The 19101-nt window shown below is 34.5% G+C and overlaps 1 protein-coding gene across 2 annotated transcripts in view; it reads left to right on the top strand.

The window, feature by feature from the left end:
• The window catches only part of Negr1 (neuronal growth regulator 1), an 865320-nt gene that overhangs the window by 645011 nt on the left and 201208 nt on the right, over positions 1–19101 (top strand). For both annotated transcript variants that reach the window (XM_013020560.1, XM_013020561.1), the window contains one exon: positions 11470–11590. In XM_013020560.1, the coding sequence (XP_012876014.1) occupies positions 11470–11590 (121 nt within the window). The remainder of the gene's footprint in view (positions 1–11469; positions 11591–19101) is intronic.

The raw sequence follows: 19101 nt of genomic DNA, 5'->3' as shown, positions 1-19101 counted from the left end.
CTCTGAGCAAAGAATTCATACAGTCCAAGGTTTTCTGTTGCCTTCAGATTTACAATCTGATCTTTGGAAGAAGGAGGCCTTGAAATCAGAGGGAAACCTGATATTGTGAGAAACTGGCCTAAAGATTCCATGAATGCCTTCTCTCTCTCTTTTTTAACAAAGTAATTATAATTACTACAAGAATCCTAATGATAACACTATTGCTACCATTGAAAGAACTTTAAATGAGGTTACATGATAAACATGTGTATATATTTGTGTATATATATATATATATAGACACATGTGTCTATATATACATGTATATATAAAATTTGGAAAGATCAATATCAGCATTTAAATATATACCATGATGTGGTCCAAGTGTCATAGCTTACACCTTAAATCCCTCCTTCCTGAGAAATATGAATGAAGAAAATCATGGCTCTAGGCCAGTCCTGTCTAAAACTTTGATACTCTGATACCTTATCTGGAAAGTAATTTGAAACAAAAAAGGCTAAAAATGCAGCTTAAGTAATGTAGTGCTTGTCTAGCTTTGGTTCAAACCCCAGTACTGGCAACAACACCAAAAAAGAGGAGAAGAAAGAAGCAGGAAAAGGAAAAGACTTAAGAGAAATAAATAACAAAAACTCATTAAATGTCTCGACTAATTCATTCAATTAGAAATGTTTTCTTATGAATGAAATATCAATGATAGTCTCATACTTAACAGATAATGCTCAATCATAATCTATATACTATTCTAAGATTTATTTTTGAGAGCTACTAAAATAACTTCATATCAGTAGATTTATAATAACTGCAGTGTGAAAAGACTACATTGAAATATTTCAAAATCCATAAACTTGTACTGAAGAATGAATTCAGCATAAGACTATGTGTGCTGAGTATCAGGATGTTTTGGAGGGTCACAACTTCACCATTTTTACAGACATGTCAAATGTATCCAAATCAATCACATACAGTTATAATTTCAACCTGACTGACATCAGAGAAGAGATCAAATCATGAATATGTCTGAAGAAATAATGTTTTGAGAAGAGCTAGGAAAACAGTGAACCATTTCATTCTTATTGATACAACTGGTGGCCCAATAAATCACAACATATTTTGCAGTGGATGCATCACTGGAGTGGGTATTGCTGGTTACAAGGGGACAGATATGTCAAGCTGTAATTTCACCAGTGTTGACCCTTGTCAAATGCATAATATGAATGGATTGTGCCTAAGCACCAACAAACAACTCTGTAACTCATCATGTAACCCTTTCTGTTCTTACTGGACTTTGTCTGCTTGTTCATCAATTATAGATGATTGGTCTACCTATTCATCCATCTGTTATTTAACGGATCGTATCAGTTACATATGCAAAGTCAAAATTTTATGTTATGCACATCACACTATTGTGGTATGCATAATTATAATGCTATTCTCATATTTTACAGATATATCTCAATAAATAATCTTAAATATTCTGCTTATAAATCACTATGATAGCTTAGTTTATTTAACCCCTTGAAAGAGTTAAATATTCCGATATCATTAAATTCGAGTGTATGGGAAAAATGTGCTACATTTTAATTTCAAACAAGGAACACATTTTTCTTTGAGTGCTTAAGAGGACAGTACAAGAGCTTTCACTAATGCTCTTAAAACAAGATTTCATATATAGTCAAATATCTTAGCTTTATGAAATTTCTTACTAAATAGTTTGCTTTTATCTATAGTTCTATCTGTACTAAGGTTCAGAGATCACAGATCATATTGATTTTAAATCTTTAATAAAGCCATTAAGATCAATTTTACATGTGAAATTCCATTTTTCATTATCTTTCTTTGAAAGAGGAATTGGCCTAATCATAGGTTTATCTGGATCAATACATTGATTTTTGTGTATTCAAACAAATAATCCATCATTGTAGTTCATGTCTTCTAAAAGGGATAGTTTGGGCTACATATATATATCATTTCTTTCTCACCATGACACCATGTTACCTGACATTCTTGTTCCTTGGCCTCTTGGCTAGGAGAAATAAGACAAAATCTACCATTTCCTTTCAGAAAATAGTTTCTTGATTAACTACAACATAAAAACAGTTTATTGACATAATTCTGGGACAGTAAAAGGCTATATACTATCCAACTTCTTTTTATGTTATTTTTATTGTAAGAATAGTGTACAGAAGGGTTACAGTTAAATGAGTAAGTAATGAGTACATTTCCTATAGAGCATAGTTACCTCTTCTTCTGTATTTCCTCTACCATCCCTTCCCTCATGACCTAGTCTAATTAAATTAATTGCTTGTTTTCAGAGAAAAGGCAAAGGATTCTTTTAAAATTCAGTTTCCTTGTCTAGTGATTTGAACAACATTCCATGTTATTTTTTCTTTCTTTATTTTTTATTTATTTGTTTTCAAGACTGGGGTTTGAACTAAGGTAGTCATTCATCATACTATGCTGGGCTTGCTTGGTCAGACTTAGACTCTACCTCCAGCTTTTATTATTTTGGAGCTAGAGTCTAATGAACTGTGGTGTGCAGACTGGCTTTGAAGCATAAAGCTCCAAATTTCAGCCTCCTGAATAGTTAGGATCATGGGCATGAACCGCCAGTGCTTAGTGTCTGTACAGTAAATAGAATAAGGCTATATTACCTTATTCCTTTAAAATAATTTCTACCTTACATAATTTTTATTGTAAAAATAACATACAGAAGGGCTACAATTACACCAGCAAGGTAATGAGTACATTTCTTATCAAGCATTGTTGTCTCCTCCTTTGTTCCCCCTTCCCGTCCCTTCCTATCCCCCAAAGTTGTAAAGTTCGTTTTTTGACATAACGTCTTGTACATCTCATTGTTACAATGGGTCCACCTGTATCCTTATTTAAACGATTTGTTTGTTCCCTTAGTCTCCAAAAATTATACCAACATCATATACAGTGAAAACAGGGGTTATATTTTTATTGACTGCACAAAGCACTAAAGTAAGACTTTTTTATGAATTGTTTTATGTTCTCTATAAAGTAATCTTGTAAAGCAGGTACTACTTATTTTACAGATGAGAAAATCTAAGATTTCATTAATTCAGTGAGTGGTAGAGCCACTTGACTGCGAAATAGAGATTTTTTTGGTAGACAATTCCATCACTCTATAAATGATAAGATTTGGGGAAGGATGGAGATACATTATAAACTGAATCGCTTTCATACTTTGTGAATGCTGGAGTTGAATTCTAGGAAGGTCCTCAGACAATGTATAATTCAACCAAATTTTGGTAGACAATTATGATTCAACCAAATATTGGTAGTACTTTTTGTACATTTTTATGGTAAAACTACTGTACAGAGAGTTTACAGTTACACGAGCAAGGTAATGAGTACATTTCCTATTGAGCATTGTTGCCTCCTCCTTTTTTTCCCCCTACCATCCCTTTAATTGATTTCTCTTAATAATAAAATAAACTTTATAGTCCTCTAAAAATTAGACCATAAGCCAAGGAACGAGTTTGGTTCAAGAAAAGAAGACAACACCTTTTTGAGCTCTTTCTGTGAAACCTAGTATAATCTCTGATTGTCATTAATTTGTATATTAAGTTTTTAATTCTACTGGAAGAAGATATTTTTAACCAATGCTCATAATCTTCGTAAGTATCAGTAATGTAAGAAATGGCTAAGGATACATCTCTGTCATAGAGCATTGCCTATGCTACCCAAGGAACTCTGGAAAAGAAACAAAATATATGGAGCACATCCTATATGCTATATTGTCTAATGGATAATAGAAACCTTGACATTTTTTAAATTGTCTTTTTGACCAACATTAATTTAGTGTAACCTATAAACTCTAGAATATAGACCAAGCCAATGTGTTACTACAGCATCACTGAGAAATGAAACTTATAAAGTACTGAGATCTTTATTATTTCTTTTTTCATAAAGTCTAAATATCTTATGCCTAATTTGGCACTGTCATTGTGTAAGGTAACATATCCATCATTGGACAGTGGTCAAACTTATTTTCCTTCAGGTTGCTAAAGTTCTCATTCCAACTAGCCCCACTTAATAAGGTGATTACAGCAATTTTTGACTCACTTTTCTTTTTATGATAATGATACTCTATAGATAACTAACAAAGCTAACATTGAGGATGGCAAGAGAGGAAGGTCTTTGTGCCTATTGTCATGTAACTAAGGAAAATAAATCTTGATTAGGTTTTTCGAATGCCAACTACAGAGGTTCTGTTGCTTGCACCTGCAGAACCTGGAGATCTGGATGAAGAACCTTTCATTATCTTCCTCCTGAAATAACTGGCTAAACAATGCAAGAAAATAATCCCACTGAGTAAATGATAAGAAAAGACTCTTCTTTTTGAGTATCTAATCACACAGGTGTTAAACACCACTTGTTGACCTTTTCGCTGGCTTTTCTCAACATCTGTTCTTTGCTCTCACCTACATGTGTAATAATATTTTGCTAAAATTGATTTTGTTCACCATGCAATTGCTTCAGCTAACAGTCATACACAATATGGCACAAGGGCACTGTGTTTAAATTTCAGCAGTGCACACCAATCAGTCATTGTACTAGTAAACTTTAGAGGCTCATTTTACTTGCTACTTTGGTGTTAGTGAAAAGTTATATTTCTGAGAACAAAATTTTATTTCTTATAAATACGTTAGAAGCAATAGCAAGAAAGAAAAACCACTTGTGTCCTTACTTGAGGATCATTTCGCTTAACATCATCTTATCTGACCTTTTCTGCTTGTCTCAGACATATACTAGTTATTGCAAATAAGGGAAACCATGGGAACTATGTTTCTTTGGGCCTGGCTTACTTCACTTAATATAATGTTTTCCAAGTCTTTCCATTTTCTAACAAATGGGGCAATGCCATTCTTTCTGATGGAGGCATAGAATTCCATTGTGTATCTATACCACATTATCTTGATCCATTCATCTACTGAGGGACTCTGGGTTGGTTCCATATCTTAGCTATGGTAAATAATGCTGCAATAAACATAGTTGTGCTGGTAGCTTTAGTATGGTCTTGTTTGTGATCATTTGGGTAAATGCCCAAAAGTGGGATTGCTGGGTCAAAGGGGAGCTCTTAGGTCTCATGGTTTCCCTTATTTGCAATAACTAGTATATGTCTGAGACAAGCAGAAAAGGTCAGATAAGATGATGCTAAGCGAAATGAACCCCAAGATAGGGACACAAGAGTTGTTTTCCTTTCTTGCTATTGTTTCTAGCGTATTTATAAAGTACCATTTTTTTGTTGCTTTGTATGTCCCTTCCCCACGGTATAACCACTGTTTTCACTGTATTTGATGTTGATATAATTTGGGGAGAGGAAGAGAAAAACAACTTGTTTAAACAGGGATACAGGTTGACCCATTGCAACAATGAGATGTATAGGACGCTATGTGGGAAAACGAACTTTACAATTTAGGCAGGGGTGGCAAAGGGGGGGGGGAGTGTAGTTGTGGAGATGGGAGGGAAGTGATGGTAGGGGAAAAATAGAGGAAGAGGCAACAATGCTTGATAAGAAATGTATTCATTATCTTGTCCATGTAATTGTAACCCTCTGTATGGTATTTTCACAATAAAAAAAGAGAAAAAGAGAAAAAAAGAAATGTTCTCATTACCTTGCTCATGTAACTGTAACCCCTCCTTTGTACAGTATTCTCACAATGAAAACTTATTTATAAAATTTAGTTCTACATAAAGAAATAAATAGCTCCTACTCATAAACACATACCACTGCATTCACATACACTCTTTCCTTCAGTGAATACAGATTTCATTACTAATGTAGGGCCAAAATTCATACAGCAACAGTTGGAATGTAGTGTGGAATCACTTGCACTTTGTCATTTAATCACTTTTCCAAGAAAAAATACAATATGATTTCTTGAAACATGGAACATGTTGGGTATAATAACAATTTTGGAGACTCTGACCAAGCATACTTTTCATTTGCAATTAGAATTCTAGTTGGAAATTTAAAAAATAATCTTAATTATGGTCAAAGACATTTATTATAGGCAAATACATGATCATATCCTTATGTTGAAAATGGTTGAAACTTCCATCTCCCATGAAATTTGTTAATTCAGTACAGGTGATGAGAACTTGGAGACTTTAAGACCCAATAACGATCATGTGTATTCGAAGAATGAAACACATAACCAAATATGAGGGATGGATATTAAAGATTCAGTTCTCCAGTTGCTCCAACAGACCACGTGAAAGAAAAATCAAATCTTCAAGAAGCTCAAACAAAATTTTATAGAATTCTGTCATCTCTTTTTAGTTTTCTAATTGCCATAATCTACAAAGAAAATATCTACAATATTAGAAAACAAGAAAATTGGCTGTTAGGTTATATATATATATATATATATATTTATATATATATATATATATATATTTGCTTGAGTATTGGGATAATATATACATATCTTTATTTCCCAAATTTGTTCATAGCCTTTTATTCTATAGTATAACTACACATTTTAATTACAATAGTTAAAATTGAAATACTGAAAGATATATTTTTCCCATCTTTGACAGAATAATTGTATCTCGGAATAACTGGAGCAGCTGGGTTCAACTAGCATGGTAAATAAAATTAAGTCTTTGGTATAAAAGAAAAAAGGTCCAAGCTGGGCACCAGTGGCTCATGCCTGTAATCCTAGCTACTCAGGAGGCTGATATCTGAGGATGGTAGTTCAAAACCAGCCCAGGCAGGAAAGTCCATGAGAATCAGAAGTGGCTCTGTGGCTCAAGTGGTAGAGAACTTACCTTGAGCTGAAGAACACAGGGATAGTGCCCAGGTTCAGAGTTCAAGCCCCAAGGTCCAGAAAGAGTCATAATATGTATATTGACAACATACTCTTTGAAAATCTCTGAGTATAAAATATCAGATATTTCTGTGTTAGATGATAGAATCTTTATTTTTATACAAAATGATAGCATGCAGAATAGTATACACTTGGAATTTCAGTAAAAGGTTGTTGATAATGACTTCAGTAAATTTCCAGTCCACATTGACTTTGGTCTACTGTGACCACAGGTTTATCTAACCAATTAATTTTCTCAGTTCCTGTATTTGCTCTGGAATGCCTGGTGTCTTTGTCATCATCTTAAGGATTATTTCATCAGCCTTCTCATTGTCCTGCTTCTTTCTTCTCTTGCGTGTTTATGGAGAATGTTCCCCAGAGAAGCCAAAGAATCTCTATGGAATTTAGGTCAAATATCATTCTTTTATCCCAAATCTCTCAGATTCTTTATCTTCAGAATAATATTCAAAGGCTTGACCATGGGCTACCAAATCCCCAGCTGTAAATAGTATCATTCCATTAGAGTTTTTCTATTCTCATATCTTGCTTGAGCTATGGTACCAATTTTGTTATCATCTTAAAAAACCTGTTACATTTCAACCTGTTTCCACTTCCAACAAGCTACCAATCATGGTCTATACATTTCTAATTCCCTAATGTTGGAATAATTCCTACAATTCACTCTATGACTTCTTTCCTCACATCATTTAATTCTCCACTCAAATAGTACCTTGTGATTAATTTACCTGGTGATCCTTTTTTTCCTTTATCTTGCTCTATACACTTCTCAGATTGCTTTAGTTAACATCTGATATATGAGGCCAGAAATATTATGACCTTTAATAATTGGTCACTAAAAACATATTTTCTAAATTAGTGAAGGAATGAAAAATAAAGGAATAAACCCTCCCCTTCTCAGTTATTTTCAAAAGATGCACAGTAATATGGAAGCACAATATCAATTTCATATCCTTAAGAAAAATCAATAGAGCCATTAGGTTCCAATTATGAATATAGCCACAAAATGAAATCTGCATGAGAGTCTCTTCTCCCTATCGATTACCCCACAGCTCATAGCCCTTTAACTCCCTACCATACAAAATGCTCATAGACAATTTCATGAATGTTAGCATTAATTTGGACTTTATCTATACTTCCATATGGCATTTGGAGTGTCTTCGTTGTGGCTTGTCCTACCTTATTCACTCCTGGGTAACAGAATCATGTCCCTTTAACTTTATGGTGAAATATCTGATGCCAAGCCACATTTGTACCATATGGTACAAAAGCCTTTTCATGATGAATTAAAGTTTTATTTCAGCTTATTATGCCTGGGTTTTCAGGCAATGTTCTGGATTTCATGCTTTTGTTTGTAATGAGTCATGGCCCCCTTGACAAACAAGAGAGTAATTAAACTAACCAGGTTATCAATAGAAGCTTGTGATGGATCTTCTGTTGCATATGGTTATTTCATCTTCAATAATGGTTGCATATCATAAAAGATTACAGCTTGTTAGTGTGACAGGGAAAGGGAGATGGAAGCCTGTAATAACAATAGTGAAGCTACAATCTTATTTGTGCCTCTTGTAAGCTAAATAGTGTTATAACAACAGAAATGAGTGAGATTTTATTTATGGGTCTCTTTTGTATGGTTTAGATGTTTCTATGAGGCGATGAGCATGAAATTTTGCTTAACTGGAAGTTAAAGATCATTAAATGAACCCTTACATTGTGTATGTGTGTATTTGAATATAGAGAAGTATATATGTATATGTATACTATTTAATTTTATTTCTCATTCAAACATTTTAGTAGACATTCTTTTTAGTAAACATTCTTTTTACTATATTATTAGCAAGTACTTTGATAAAAATACGACTATGCTGCTTTTTAGACCCATAAATTAGAAAAGAATACCACATAAAAATTCAGTTACTATAACTTCACCAATGAGATGTACAAGATGTTATGTCAAAAATAAACTTTACAACTTTGGCATGGGGGGGGGGATGAGAGGGGGAGGATGGGAAGGAATGGGAGGGGGAAACAAAGAAGGAGGCAACAATGCTTGATAAGAATGTGCTCATTACTTTGTCCATGTAATTGTAACCCCTCTGTATGGTATTTTCACAATAAAAAAATCAGTTAATATAACTTCAAAGTGATGAATTTACTATGGTCTTTATGTAAAAAGAAAAACAATGTTCTGCTCTGGAAGTGTTTATAGTTTTGTATTTACTATATATTAAAAATATTAAATATTAAACCTTGTACTTTTTTATTGCTTTCCACACAAATCTCAACTGCACCTAGAGCAGACTTTTACTCAACGCTTATTTCTGAATTACATCCTATCTTTATCTTTAAGTTTCCAGTTGTATCGAACTCTCATGGTGTTCTTTAAAATATATACTATATGTGTATATATATATATATGTATAATATAGATAGATATAGATATAGGTATATCTATAGATATGGGGAGGAGAGACTCTAGACATTCACACATTGAAGCCAAAGGAGACTATGTAAGGAATGGTTGACAAGGGCTCAACACCAATGCACATATGATCATATAAAATAATGTGTTATGAAAATAGCTCTAAGAAAAGGAAAGGAGAGAAATTTTAATTGACATTGTTGCTGATTTTTGTTTTCATTTCCTTTTTTCTTCCTTGTTTGTATTTGGGAGGCAAGGGGAGACACAGAAAATGTGGAACAAGGGAGAACAAATACAACAATGATTCTCACTAAACACTATGTAGAAAATGAGCTGTACTTCTTGTGAGTGTGGACAGGAGGGACAACTGGACGAAAGTGAGGGCAGCGGAGACATGGTTCAAAAAGAATTGTAATCATTACTTATTACCAGATTTGTGTAACTGTAATTCCTCTGTATATCAATTCTATATCAATAAATAAAATATATAGGATGTAAAAATCTTGATAGAAAAGGAAATATTTAGGAAAGTGTTAGGCATCCAATTCTGAACATTCTCTCCAAAATTGTTATTTTTTCCTATTTTCCCATCTCAGAAAAAAAGATATTCTGACTAACTTCCAAGTTACTTAAGTCTACTAAAGCCTCCTTTACCTGTTCCTTTTTAGATGCTACTTATTTTTTTATTAAAAAGTCTGATTAGTAGTGTGGTAGACAGGTGTAATAGTACATACCTGTAATCCTAGTTATTAAGAAGGCAAAAACAGAAGGATCATACCATCCTGAGGATATGTTGATAGGAGAACCTATGCAAAAACAAACTAAAGCAAAACAACTGGAGTGTAGGTTGAGTAATAGAGTTCTTACTTTGCAAGCGGAAGGCCCTGAGTTCAAGTTCAAGTACTGGAATGAAAGAGCAGGCAGGAGTCACACACAGAGAGAAAGAATACCTGAGGGCCTAACTCAAGTAAGGCAAATGCTCTATCTCAAAGCCACAGTCCCAGTCCCATTTATTGCCTCCTCTTTAATTTTAACTAGGCATTCTCCATATTCATTATTTAGCGGCTGGTTCCTCATGTCTCGACTCACCTGGAACATATGCCTAATTGTGTCCAGAATTTGACCTTGTAATGTCTTGAGAAATAAATACTTGGCACATATCAAAGGCTCTATTATTTGCTGAATAAGAGAATGGGTATGTCACTACCAAAAAAAAAAGCTTCAAAACTCTAGCACTCTAGGTTAGGCACCTGTGATCTGATCTGTGAATCTGAAAATACTATTAGTAATTTTACCTTGCCATCAAAGAGCTCAGTAGGAAGTTTGTCACAGCCATATATAATCCCAATACAAGGGAGAAATTGTATGGCTTGAGTGACTTAGATACACTGCTAAGAGAAGGCAAAGCTATTGCTGGTTAGACTCATGGTGAAGAATAGAGAGATGGGGCACCTAGGATGGGCACTCAATCTGTGAAAATGGAGAGCAGACTTCAGGTAGACCAACCCACATTAGAAACTACACTACACTGATAATATCAGGAAAAGGCAGTGGGAAACAGAATTGTGAAAAGGACCTAGGCTGTGTCAACACAGTTGACTTCAAATACAAATCCTTCTACATAGACACACATTACACACACTTACACACATACATATTTGTGTGTATATATATATATATGTGTATATATGTACATGTATATGTGTATTTCTTTAAGAATTGTGTGACTTTAAGAATTATTTTAATTGTGACCTTCAATTTTCACATCACTGTTATGTTCCAGCATTACTGTGAGGAAACCAAGACCATAAAACACCTAGCTTGGTGACTAGTTCCCAGTGATCACTCAATAAATGAGAGCTATTATTGGAGTATAGTTTGACTGGAGTACAGATGAAGTGTTCCTTTCACCAGGCTATTCTTTTCCAATAGGAAGCAAGGCCAAAATGTATTGCATTTACTCTGTACTCCCTGAGAACATTCATCTATTGTCCAACTTGAAAAATAAAGCTGAAAATGACTAGCCTTGCGTTGGGAGCATAAACTACTGAAAATGTGATGCATTGGTCTATCAGACATAAATTGTTTTGAATATAGAAAGAATAAAAAAGTTATATATATATGCGTTATATTTCTGCTGAAGATTATTTTTCTTTACCCACCAGGTTTTCTGTTTTGTTTCTTTTTCAGTTGCTCCTACAATTCAGGAAATTAAATCTGGCACGGTGACCCCGGGACGTAGTGGATTGATAAGATGTGAAGGTGCAGGTGTGCCGCCTCCGGCCTTCGAATGGTACAAAGGAGAGAAGAAGTAAGGACTTTGTGATCGTTACTGTGTTTCAAGCACTTCAAGCTAATGTGTTTGTGTTTCAGATACTTACTTTAAGCCATTTTGGAAGGGAAAAAAACTGCCTTGAATGATTCTCAGTAGCCTCCTTACAAGCAGGCCTTCAAAAGGGGCCCAAGTGGGCAGCTGAATAGCTAATAGCATCCCCAAGAAATGTCCACATTGGTTTCTATAATCTCAGAAATGCCTGCAAATCCTCCATTGCCGATCCCTTTCATTTCTTTCTCTCTCTCTTCTGAACTGGCACACCGAAGTCTCTCCCTAGCAATCACGTTTACTTGGGAGGTAAACCCACCTCTAAAGGACGGGCACACAGTTTCCAGGAGAGCACTTCAAAAGCAGGAGGCACTGCTGTCTCTGTCTGGCTTCCTTAATGAGCCTCAATCCTCATCACCTGCCTTGCTCGCCTACAAGATACTTTTTCTTGTTTTATAGGACACTGTGTTTGAGCTACTCTGTCACTAGAGAGCCTGTAAAGGAGTTAAAATACATAAGCTAAAGGACTAACCAAGAGGATTTTAGGGCTACTCTCACATCATCTCTGTGCTATTGTGTCCTTGAGATGCCCCAAAGGTCTTGGCAAGAGCTATTGAACAAGGGAAGACAGAGACAGATCATTTTCTCTCATACCTTCAGCCACTCGGCTCATTTAAGCCTCTTCATTCTGCACTTACACAGCCACCAGAGAAGCACTGGAACTCTGTCAGTTAACTGGAAGATGTAATGCAGAGTGGGGAGATACTATGAAATATTTTGTAAATTTTGCTTCAAAATAGGGAAGAACATGGTCAAGAATATGTTAGGTTGAACCATATGAGACTACCAATTTTAAGTCCCAAAAGGTAATATTGATGATCCCATACCACTCAATATATGTGTATGAGTCTCACATTCTTGGATCATGACTTATAACTAATCTCTGCAAAATATCTGAACAGAAAACTATTAAAGTGACACAAAGAATTTAAATACTGCCACTGTGGATGAAAATGGATGTGAGACGAGCAGACCTTTTCCTGTGAAATTGGAATTAAAGGTGATTTGTGGAAGATAGTTCCTTTTAATACAATCTGTCACAATTTCGATGGTTCCATTTATAATTCTCATATTTTTGTTAACTTTTATGGATGCTTAACTGGCACCTTTGTGGTGTTGTGGAAGAGCCACTATTCTTAACTTCTGACACCTAGATTAATTGTTATCTAGTTTCCCTCATTCCATTTTACAAAACAGTATAGATGCCAATATAGACTTTCTTGGATTCCCAAAACCAAGTTGGTAAAATTTTATTTATGATTACCTATATTAAAAAACACCAAGGGCTGGGAAGGTGGTTCAGTGGTAGAGCACTTGCCTTGCATGCCAGAGGCCCTGGGTTCGATTCCTTAGCACCACATAAGCCAAAAGAAAAAAGCCAGAAGTGGCGCTGTGGCTCAAGTGGTAGAGCGCTAGCCTTGAGCTGAAGAGCTGAGGGACAGCGCCCAGGGCTCAGAGTTCAAGCCCCACGACCGGACCCCTTCTCCCAAAAAAAACTACCAAGAAGAATACTTCTGAACCATCTGAAAGTGATGGAACTTTGTGTCTAAATATAATCTTATTTGGATTTCCAATAAATAAGCTCTAGGAACATAGAATTTCAGTGAAGCCTCAGTTAAGATTTCTTTACAAGAGCCTTAAATAGATTCTCCATGAGCCACAATTTGAAGGACAATTATTCAGAATATTTTACCTTTTTATAAAGTCAGTTTTAATCTGTGACATTAGTTTCTAAAAGGCTGGCAAGTAGAATTATTCCTCTTAAGCCAAATGAGAGCTCCTTTGTTAAAAGCCAATACTTTATGATGTCCTGCATTTCCTTTTTCCCATTCCATATCTGTTTTCTTTTCTAAATTCATTAACCATTCTCAGAAAAGGTTGTAATAAATCCCTTAAACTACCTTCTCAACCTAGGACAACTATAGCAAAGAACCAATTGATGGCCATTATCAGAATTTTAGTGATTATTTTGCATACTGGGGCAATGGATGGTAACTTTGAGTAGATTTTCAAAGTTTATAATGACTTTGCAATAAGAAAATGTCCTTTTCAACATGCATACACATCTACCAAAAAGTTAACAGCCATGAAAAATCAGAAGCACCTACAAGAAGTAAACATAAGTTCATAGTGAAATACACAGTTCATTAGCAATATATAAATTCTCAAATAAGAAATACAAATTCTCAAACATAACTAGAATAAATTATTTCCTTCAAAATTACAATAAAGCTAAATATATATAGAACATAGAAGAAATAAGAACTCCAATTGTGAAATGATTATTACATCAAATTAATCTACCATAAAAATTAGGTTATTTAAATAATTGTATTATTGAATCAAAAAAAGATTGACAGTTTTCCTATTTGCTAACAAACATTAAACCACTGTATTTTTATAACCAGTCTGTAAGATAGATACTATTTTATTTTAGCTGTACCTGGGTTTGAGTTCTGGGCCTTGTTATTTCTTAGCTTGTTTGCTCAACTGGGATGGAATTCTGCCACTTGACCCATGCCTACAATTCTATTTAATGCTTATTATTTTGGAGACAGAGTCTCGTAGACCTTTCTGTTCAGGCTGGGTTCTAACTACAATTTTCCATATCTCAGCCTCCTCAGAGGCTGGCATTACTGGTGCCAGTGTAAGCTAGATTCTATTGATGTTCATTTATCTTTGGAAAAACCAACATGAAGCATGCATTAATATGTCTTGCACATATAGGCGTAGGTGTAGCAGAGCTGGTATTTAAAATCAAGAAGTCATATAAACCTGTAAGCAGAGTCCCTGGCTTTATTCACTTACTCTGATATCTAGTGAAAGTAATTGTCCTACAGATGCATAAAAAATAATTTTAGATACAACAAGAAATACCCAAAGTAAAGGCATTTCAGGTTTATTATTGATTTGTAAAATAAGGGACTTCCCACACAAACATTAACTTATAACCTCTAAATTCCCTTATACAAGGAAAAAGGGAAAAAAAAGTGGAATCAGGTGGACCTCATAGCAGGCACAGATTCAACAAGCTTCAGAGACCCTTTCCAGGACCAAAATTCTGTCAGAAATGAGGGAGGTTTGTGTAAGCTCTTGAAAACATTTTTTTCTTTTTTCCATTGAGTCGTTTTACACTTGAGGTTGAAATGAATGATTAGATACAACTAATACCATAATTTTGCTAACATTTAAAGATATGTTTGTAATTATTCATCTCTCAAGATCTTCAAAGCTCTATTTCAATTAGATAAATGCTTGTGAAATAAAATAAATAGTATATAATAGCTAAGATAATAAAAGTAATTTTTAAACAATAAATAAAACATTTTAAAGTAAATAAAATATAAAATAATTAAATGAAAATTTTTAAAAAATTAAAAAAATTCAGGCTGATTCTGAGCTTCCTTTGTTCTTTCTCTTTCTGAAGCTCTTCAGCATCCTGTAAAGTCCATTTTCTGTGTGTTACAAATAATCAGCTTGAAACCCTCTAAGCAAGAAACTGACATTAAGCACAATTTAAACAAAGGAAAGAAACATATACTTAGTGAAGAAATGAACACTTTCCAGGTCTTTCTAAATTTTTTTATCTCAATTATTGTTAAGAGCCTGGTGAAATAAGATTTACTGTCCTGAGTTTACTGATGTCAAAATTGAGACCTTAAGGCTCTTAAGATAACTGACCAAGAGCACTCAGCTTTAAGTTCCATCAGGACACATTTTAGATCCGCAAGTTGTTCAGTTCAGGTTCATCCCTGAGTATTGTAGCTGTTTTTTTTTTGTAATCTATTTCTCATTAACAAATTAATTCAAAATTAGCAGCTTTTGTTATCTCAGACCATTTCTGTTGGTCAAAAACCTAGGAAGAGGTCGGCCTGGTGGTTGTGGCTTAAGGTCTCCCATACTGGTTCAGTGAAGATTCTGCCATCTGCTGCTGGCCATGTATGGGATTATTTGGGCTAGTGGACATGCTTACAAGGTACACCATTCACATATCTAGCAAGATCATGCCAGTGGTAGCTATTGTCAGATGATCTTAATTGTTTTCTGTGAATATCTCCATAGGGCTACATGCCTAATTTTGTGGTTCAGGAGAGCAGCAAGATAGCAATTGCTCTATCTTTTGTAGTTTGGTCTCAAAGTCATGTCTTATCATTTATGTAATGTCTATATTAGCTGCCTAAGACAACTTTATTCAGTGAGGAAAGGATAGCAAAGGAGCTAAATTCCACAAGGTAAAAATCATCAGCTATCATCTTTGAAAATGGATCATACACTCTTACATCACTAATTTTTATATTATAAATATACCATTTGATTCATTTCTTGCACTTGTTTATATTAACATCATGAGAAGGAGACTGTTAATATTGTATATTTGCTATGAAAATACTACTACTTGATATATAGGTAATCATTGTCTAATACCTTAATTTTTTCAACATACCTGACAGAAATATTTCTAATAGATTTATTTAAGTACAGATATTTTAGAATTATGAAAATCAGGGTTTGGAGATCAATTACACAGAGGGCCAAAAATTCAAACATTTTTATTTGATAATGGAGAAGGTTGATAAGAGGAAATATTCTTAAAATGCAATAAAATGACAATTTCAGAGCATCCAAAGTACCTTGAAGCAAATGTCAATTATGATACAAAATCAAATCAGTCTATTGTTTAATACATAAACATTCACTTGGAACTAAGCTAAAAGTATAAATTGTAATGGATGCTCTTTTCTAGGTTTTTCAAAAAAAATAGCACATGCATTTCTTTGTGAAGCCAGCATTACCATCCTAACTTCAGAATTTTATCACATACTGATTCAGTTAATTTCCCTCTTCTTTATCTAGATTCCTTGAAATTCATGCATGCAGCCTATAATGTCATGCCTTCTGATTTTTCATGCTTATTTTAATGGCTTCAGGTTTTTTTATGATAACTATGTTATTTAGCTCTTTCTCTCTCTCTCTTTCTCTCTCTGTTCATCTGTTCATGATAAGGTTATCCTTACTAGAGTAAGAAGTTACTAGGTTTTTTAAAAGAATATATGAAATAATTGAACTACAAATATCAAATTAAAATTGATCTTCCTTGATGTATGTGTGGTGGTGAGTGATGTCTGTTGTCCCAGCTACTTGGGACTTGAGGCAGGAGGATCATTTAAGCCTACTAATTCAAGATGAGACTGGGCACCATAGAAAAACCCTGGTTGAAACTTTTTTCCTAACCTAATATGTTCTATTGAGTTATAACAAATATGTATTAAACACTTGTAACTTATGAGATAATTTGAAATATTTGAAGAGGAAACAGATTTCTGCACTGAAAGAACCTGTATTTCCAGTTTATTTCTTCTCCTCCTCTTCCTCCTCCTCCTTCTTCACCTATTATTATTATTACTACTACTATTATTTTTATTGCCTGCATGTGTGTTGGTCTTAAGGCTTGAACTTAGGGCCTAAGAGGTATCCCTGAGCATTTTTGCTAAAGGCTAAATATTTTCCATTTGAACCACAACTCCACTTCTGACATTTTGGTGGTTAATTGGTGATAAGAGTCTCAGGGTCTTTCCTGAATGGGCTGGCTTCAAACTACAGTTCTCAGAGTGCAGCTTCCTGTGTAGCTAGGATTATAGGCATCAGCCAACCATCATTTTTGTTTTATTACTTATTTATTTCTGATAGTATTTCATTCTTTCAAATAATCAATGTCTCATTGGTAAAACAACCATTATCCCTGTGATGACTTTATCCACACAGCCAAGGATGTGAAGGATTAACACAATTGAGCTTATTTCTATGACTGGGAATGGGAGAGAAAATGCATATGTGAAATACAAACATGTGTCACTATATTTACAACATAACCAGCCAAAAGAGGAAAATGGGCCAACTCCAGTTTGCATCCCCAGGCTTAGAGGTTAGAATTTGTCATAAAAATCAAAAAGATGAAATAAGCACAAAGTTATAAAATCCTGAGGGAACTCTCAATGCTGTCCTGTGAAATTGCAAAGGAAGGACTCCTTCAAGGAAAATCAAAGGATTAAAGAGTGCTCCGGGACAATGGTAGCTTCAAGCTGGATGATAAATGATGCAGAGTAATTTCAGACATTGTGAAGGTTCAAGAAAAATCATGGGCAAGAAAAATGCTCACTATCATGTGATCATTTTAGAAAGAGTTATTATATTCCGTAGTCTCCAGAATATAAACTCAGCTGTAATAAGAAACAAGGTTAGGGCTGGGATGTAGCTCAGTGGCAAAACGCTTGCCTAGCAAGTGCAACATCCTGGGTTCGATCCCCAGTACCAAAAGAAGAAAAGACAAAAAAATACAGTTAAAAAAAACCCGAACCAAAAAAAAAAAACAAGGTTAGAAAAGACTTTAGGGAAATATTTAGGCATCTTAAAAGAGATAACCATGTGGACTAGTTTCCATAGTCATAAGAAGCTTGTGAAGAGTTTCTTCAGGGTAGTAAAACAAAGCAGTTTGATTTTTTTCAAGGCATTTGGGAGGAATGCATGAAAAAGTTACAATATGAGTTTAAGTATAATATTAGCTGTTTGGTCCTAAAGCAAAAGAAAGAAAATACAGCAATTGCATACTTCAAAAAACAATTAATTCTGAATGAAGATTTTGAAGATAGTTCAAGTTTTCTATCCAGGAACGAGGTGAAGGGTGAGGCCCTTTGCAGAAGCTAGAATACAAGAAAGGAGGTGCTGGAAGAATCATTCTGCAAGATCTTAGCTTCAAAACTGTGATGTATCCTCTTTCTTTTGGGATTCTTCATATGTTGCTCACCATCTTCCTCCAAACACATATCCTTCCCTGTCTACATTTAGCTATGTATCCTTCATCTCAGCATAAGATATCCTTTTCACCTGGAAACCTTCTCAGAGCCTTTGCTACTTTTGGGGAAGAAGCTCTTGTGTCTTCAGTATGTTTTTCTTGTCCATCTCTTACTGAGCCTTAATCTACTTAAGAACAAAGAATTTCCTTGCTCGGTACCATGTCCCCAATATCTAACATAAGTTTTGACATTGTATTTCAAGTATGAGCAATAGTCTCTCAATAGGTTGAACTATTGTTATTTTAATTCACTTTTGAAAAGAGAGTTTTCATACAGTTCAATCCTCTGCCCTTCGATTGTAGGGTATTATAAACTGTGTGAACCCAGTATATGGGTAGAGAAAGGAAGGTAGTTTACATTGCTCTGTTCTGGCTGATATTTTGTGAATGTCATCTGTGCAAAATTTTTGTGTTGCTTTATGGTACAATGAAATGTGACATTAAAATCATGGGCATGTTGATATTAGAAAAGCAGATCAAGTGGAAGGGAGAAATTCATTCACAGGCCAGGTTGTCAGGGATACAGCAATTCGCTGCAATCAAGGCGAGTTTGATACCTGCTCTGTAGCCTTTGTTTATTTGACAGAGG

Source organism: Dipodomys ordii, unplaced genomic scaffold (assembly GCF_000151885.1).
Source record: "Dipodomys ordii isolate 6190 unplaced genomic scaffold, Dord_2.0 Scaffold51, whole genome shotgun sequence".
Taxonomy (NCBI): domain Eukaryota; kingdom Metazoa; phylum Chordata; class Mammalia; order Rodentia; family Heteromyidae; genus Dipodomys; species Dipodomys ordii.
The sequence above is the reverse complement of the archived record's forward strand: the minus strand, read 5'-3'. Positions and strand labels throughout refer to the sequence as shown.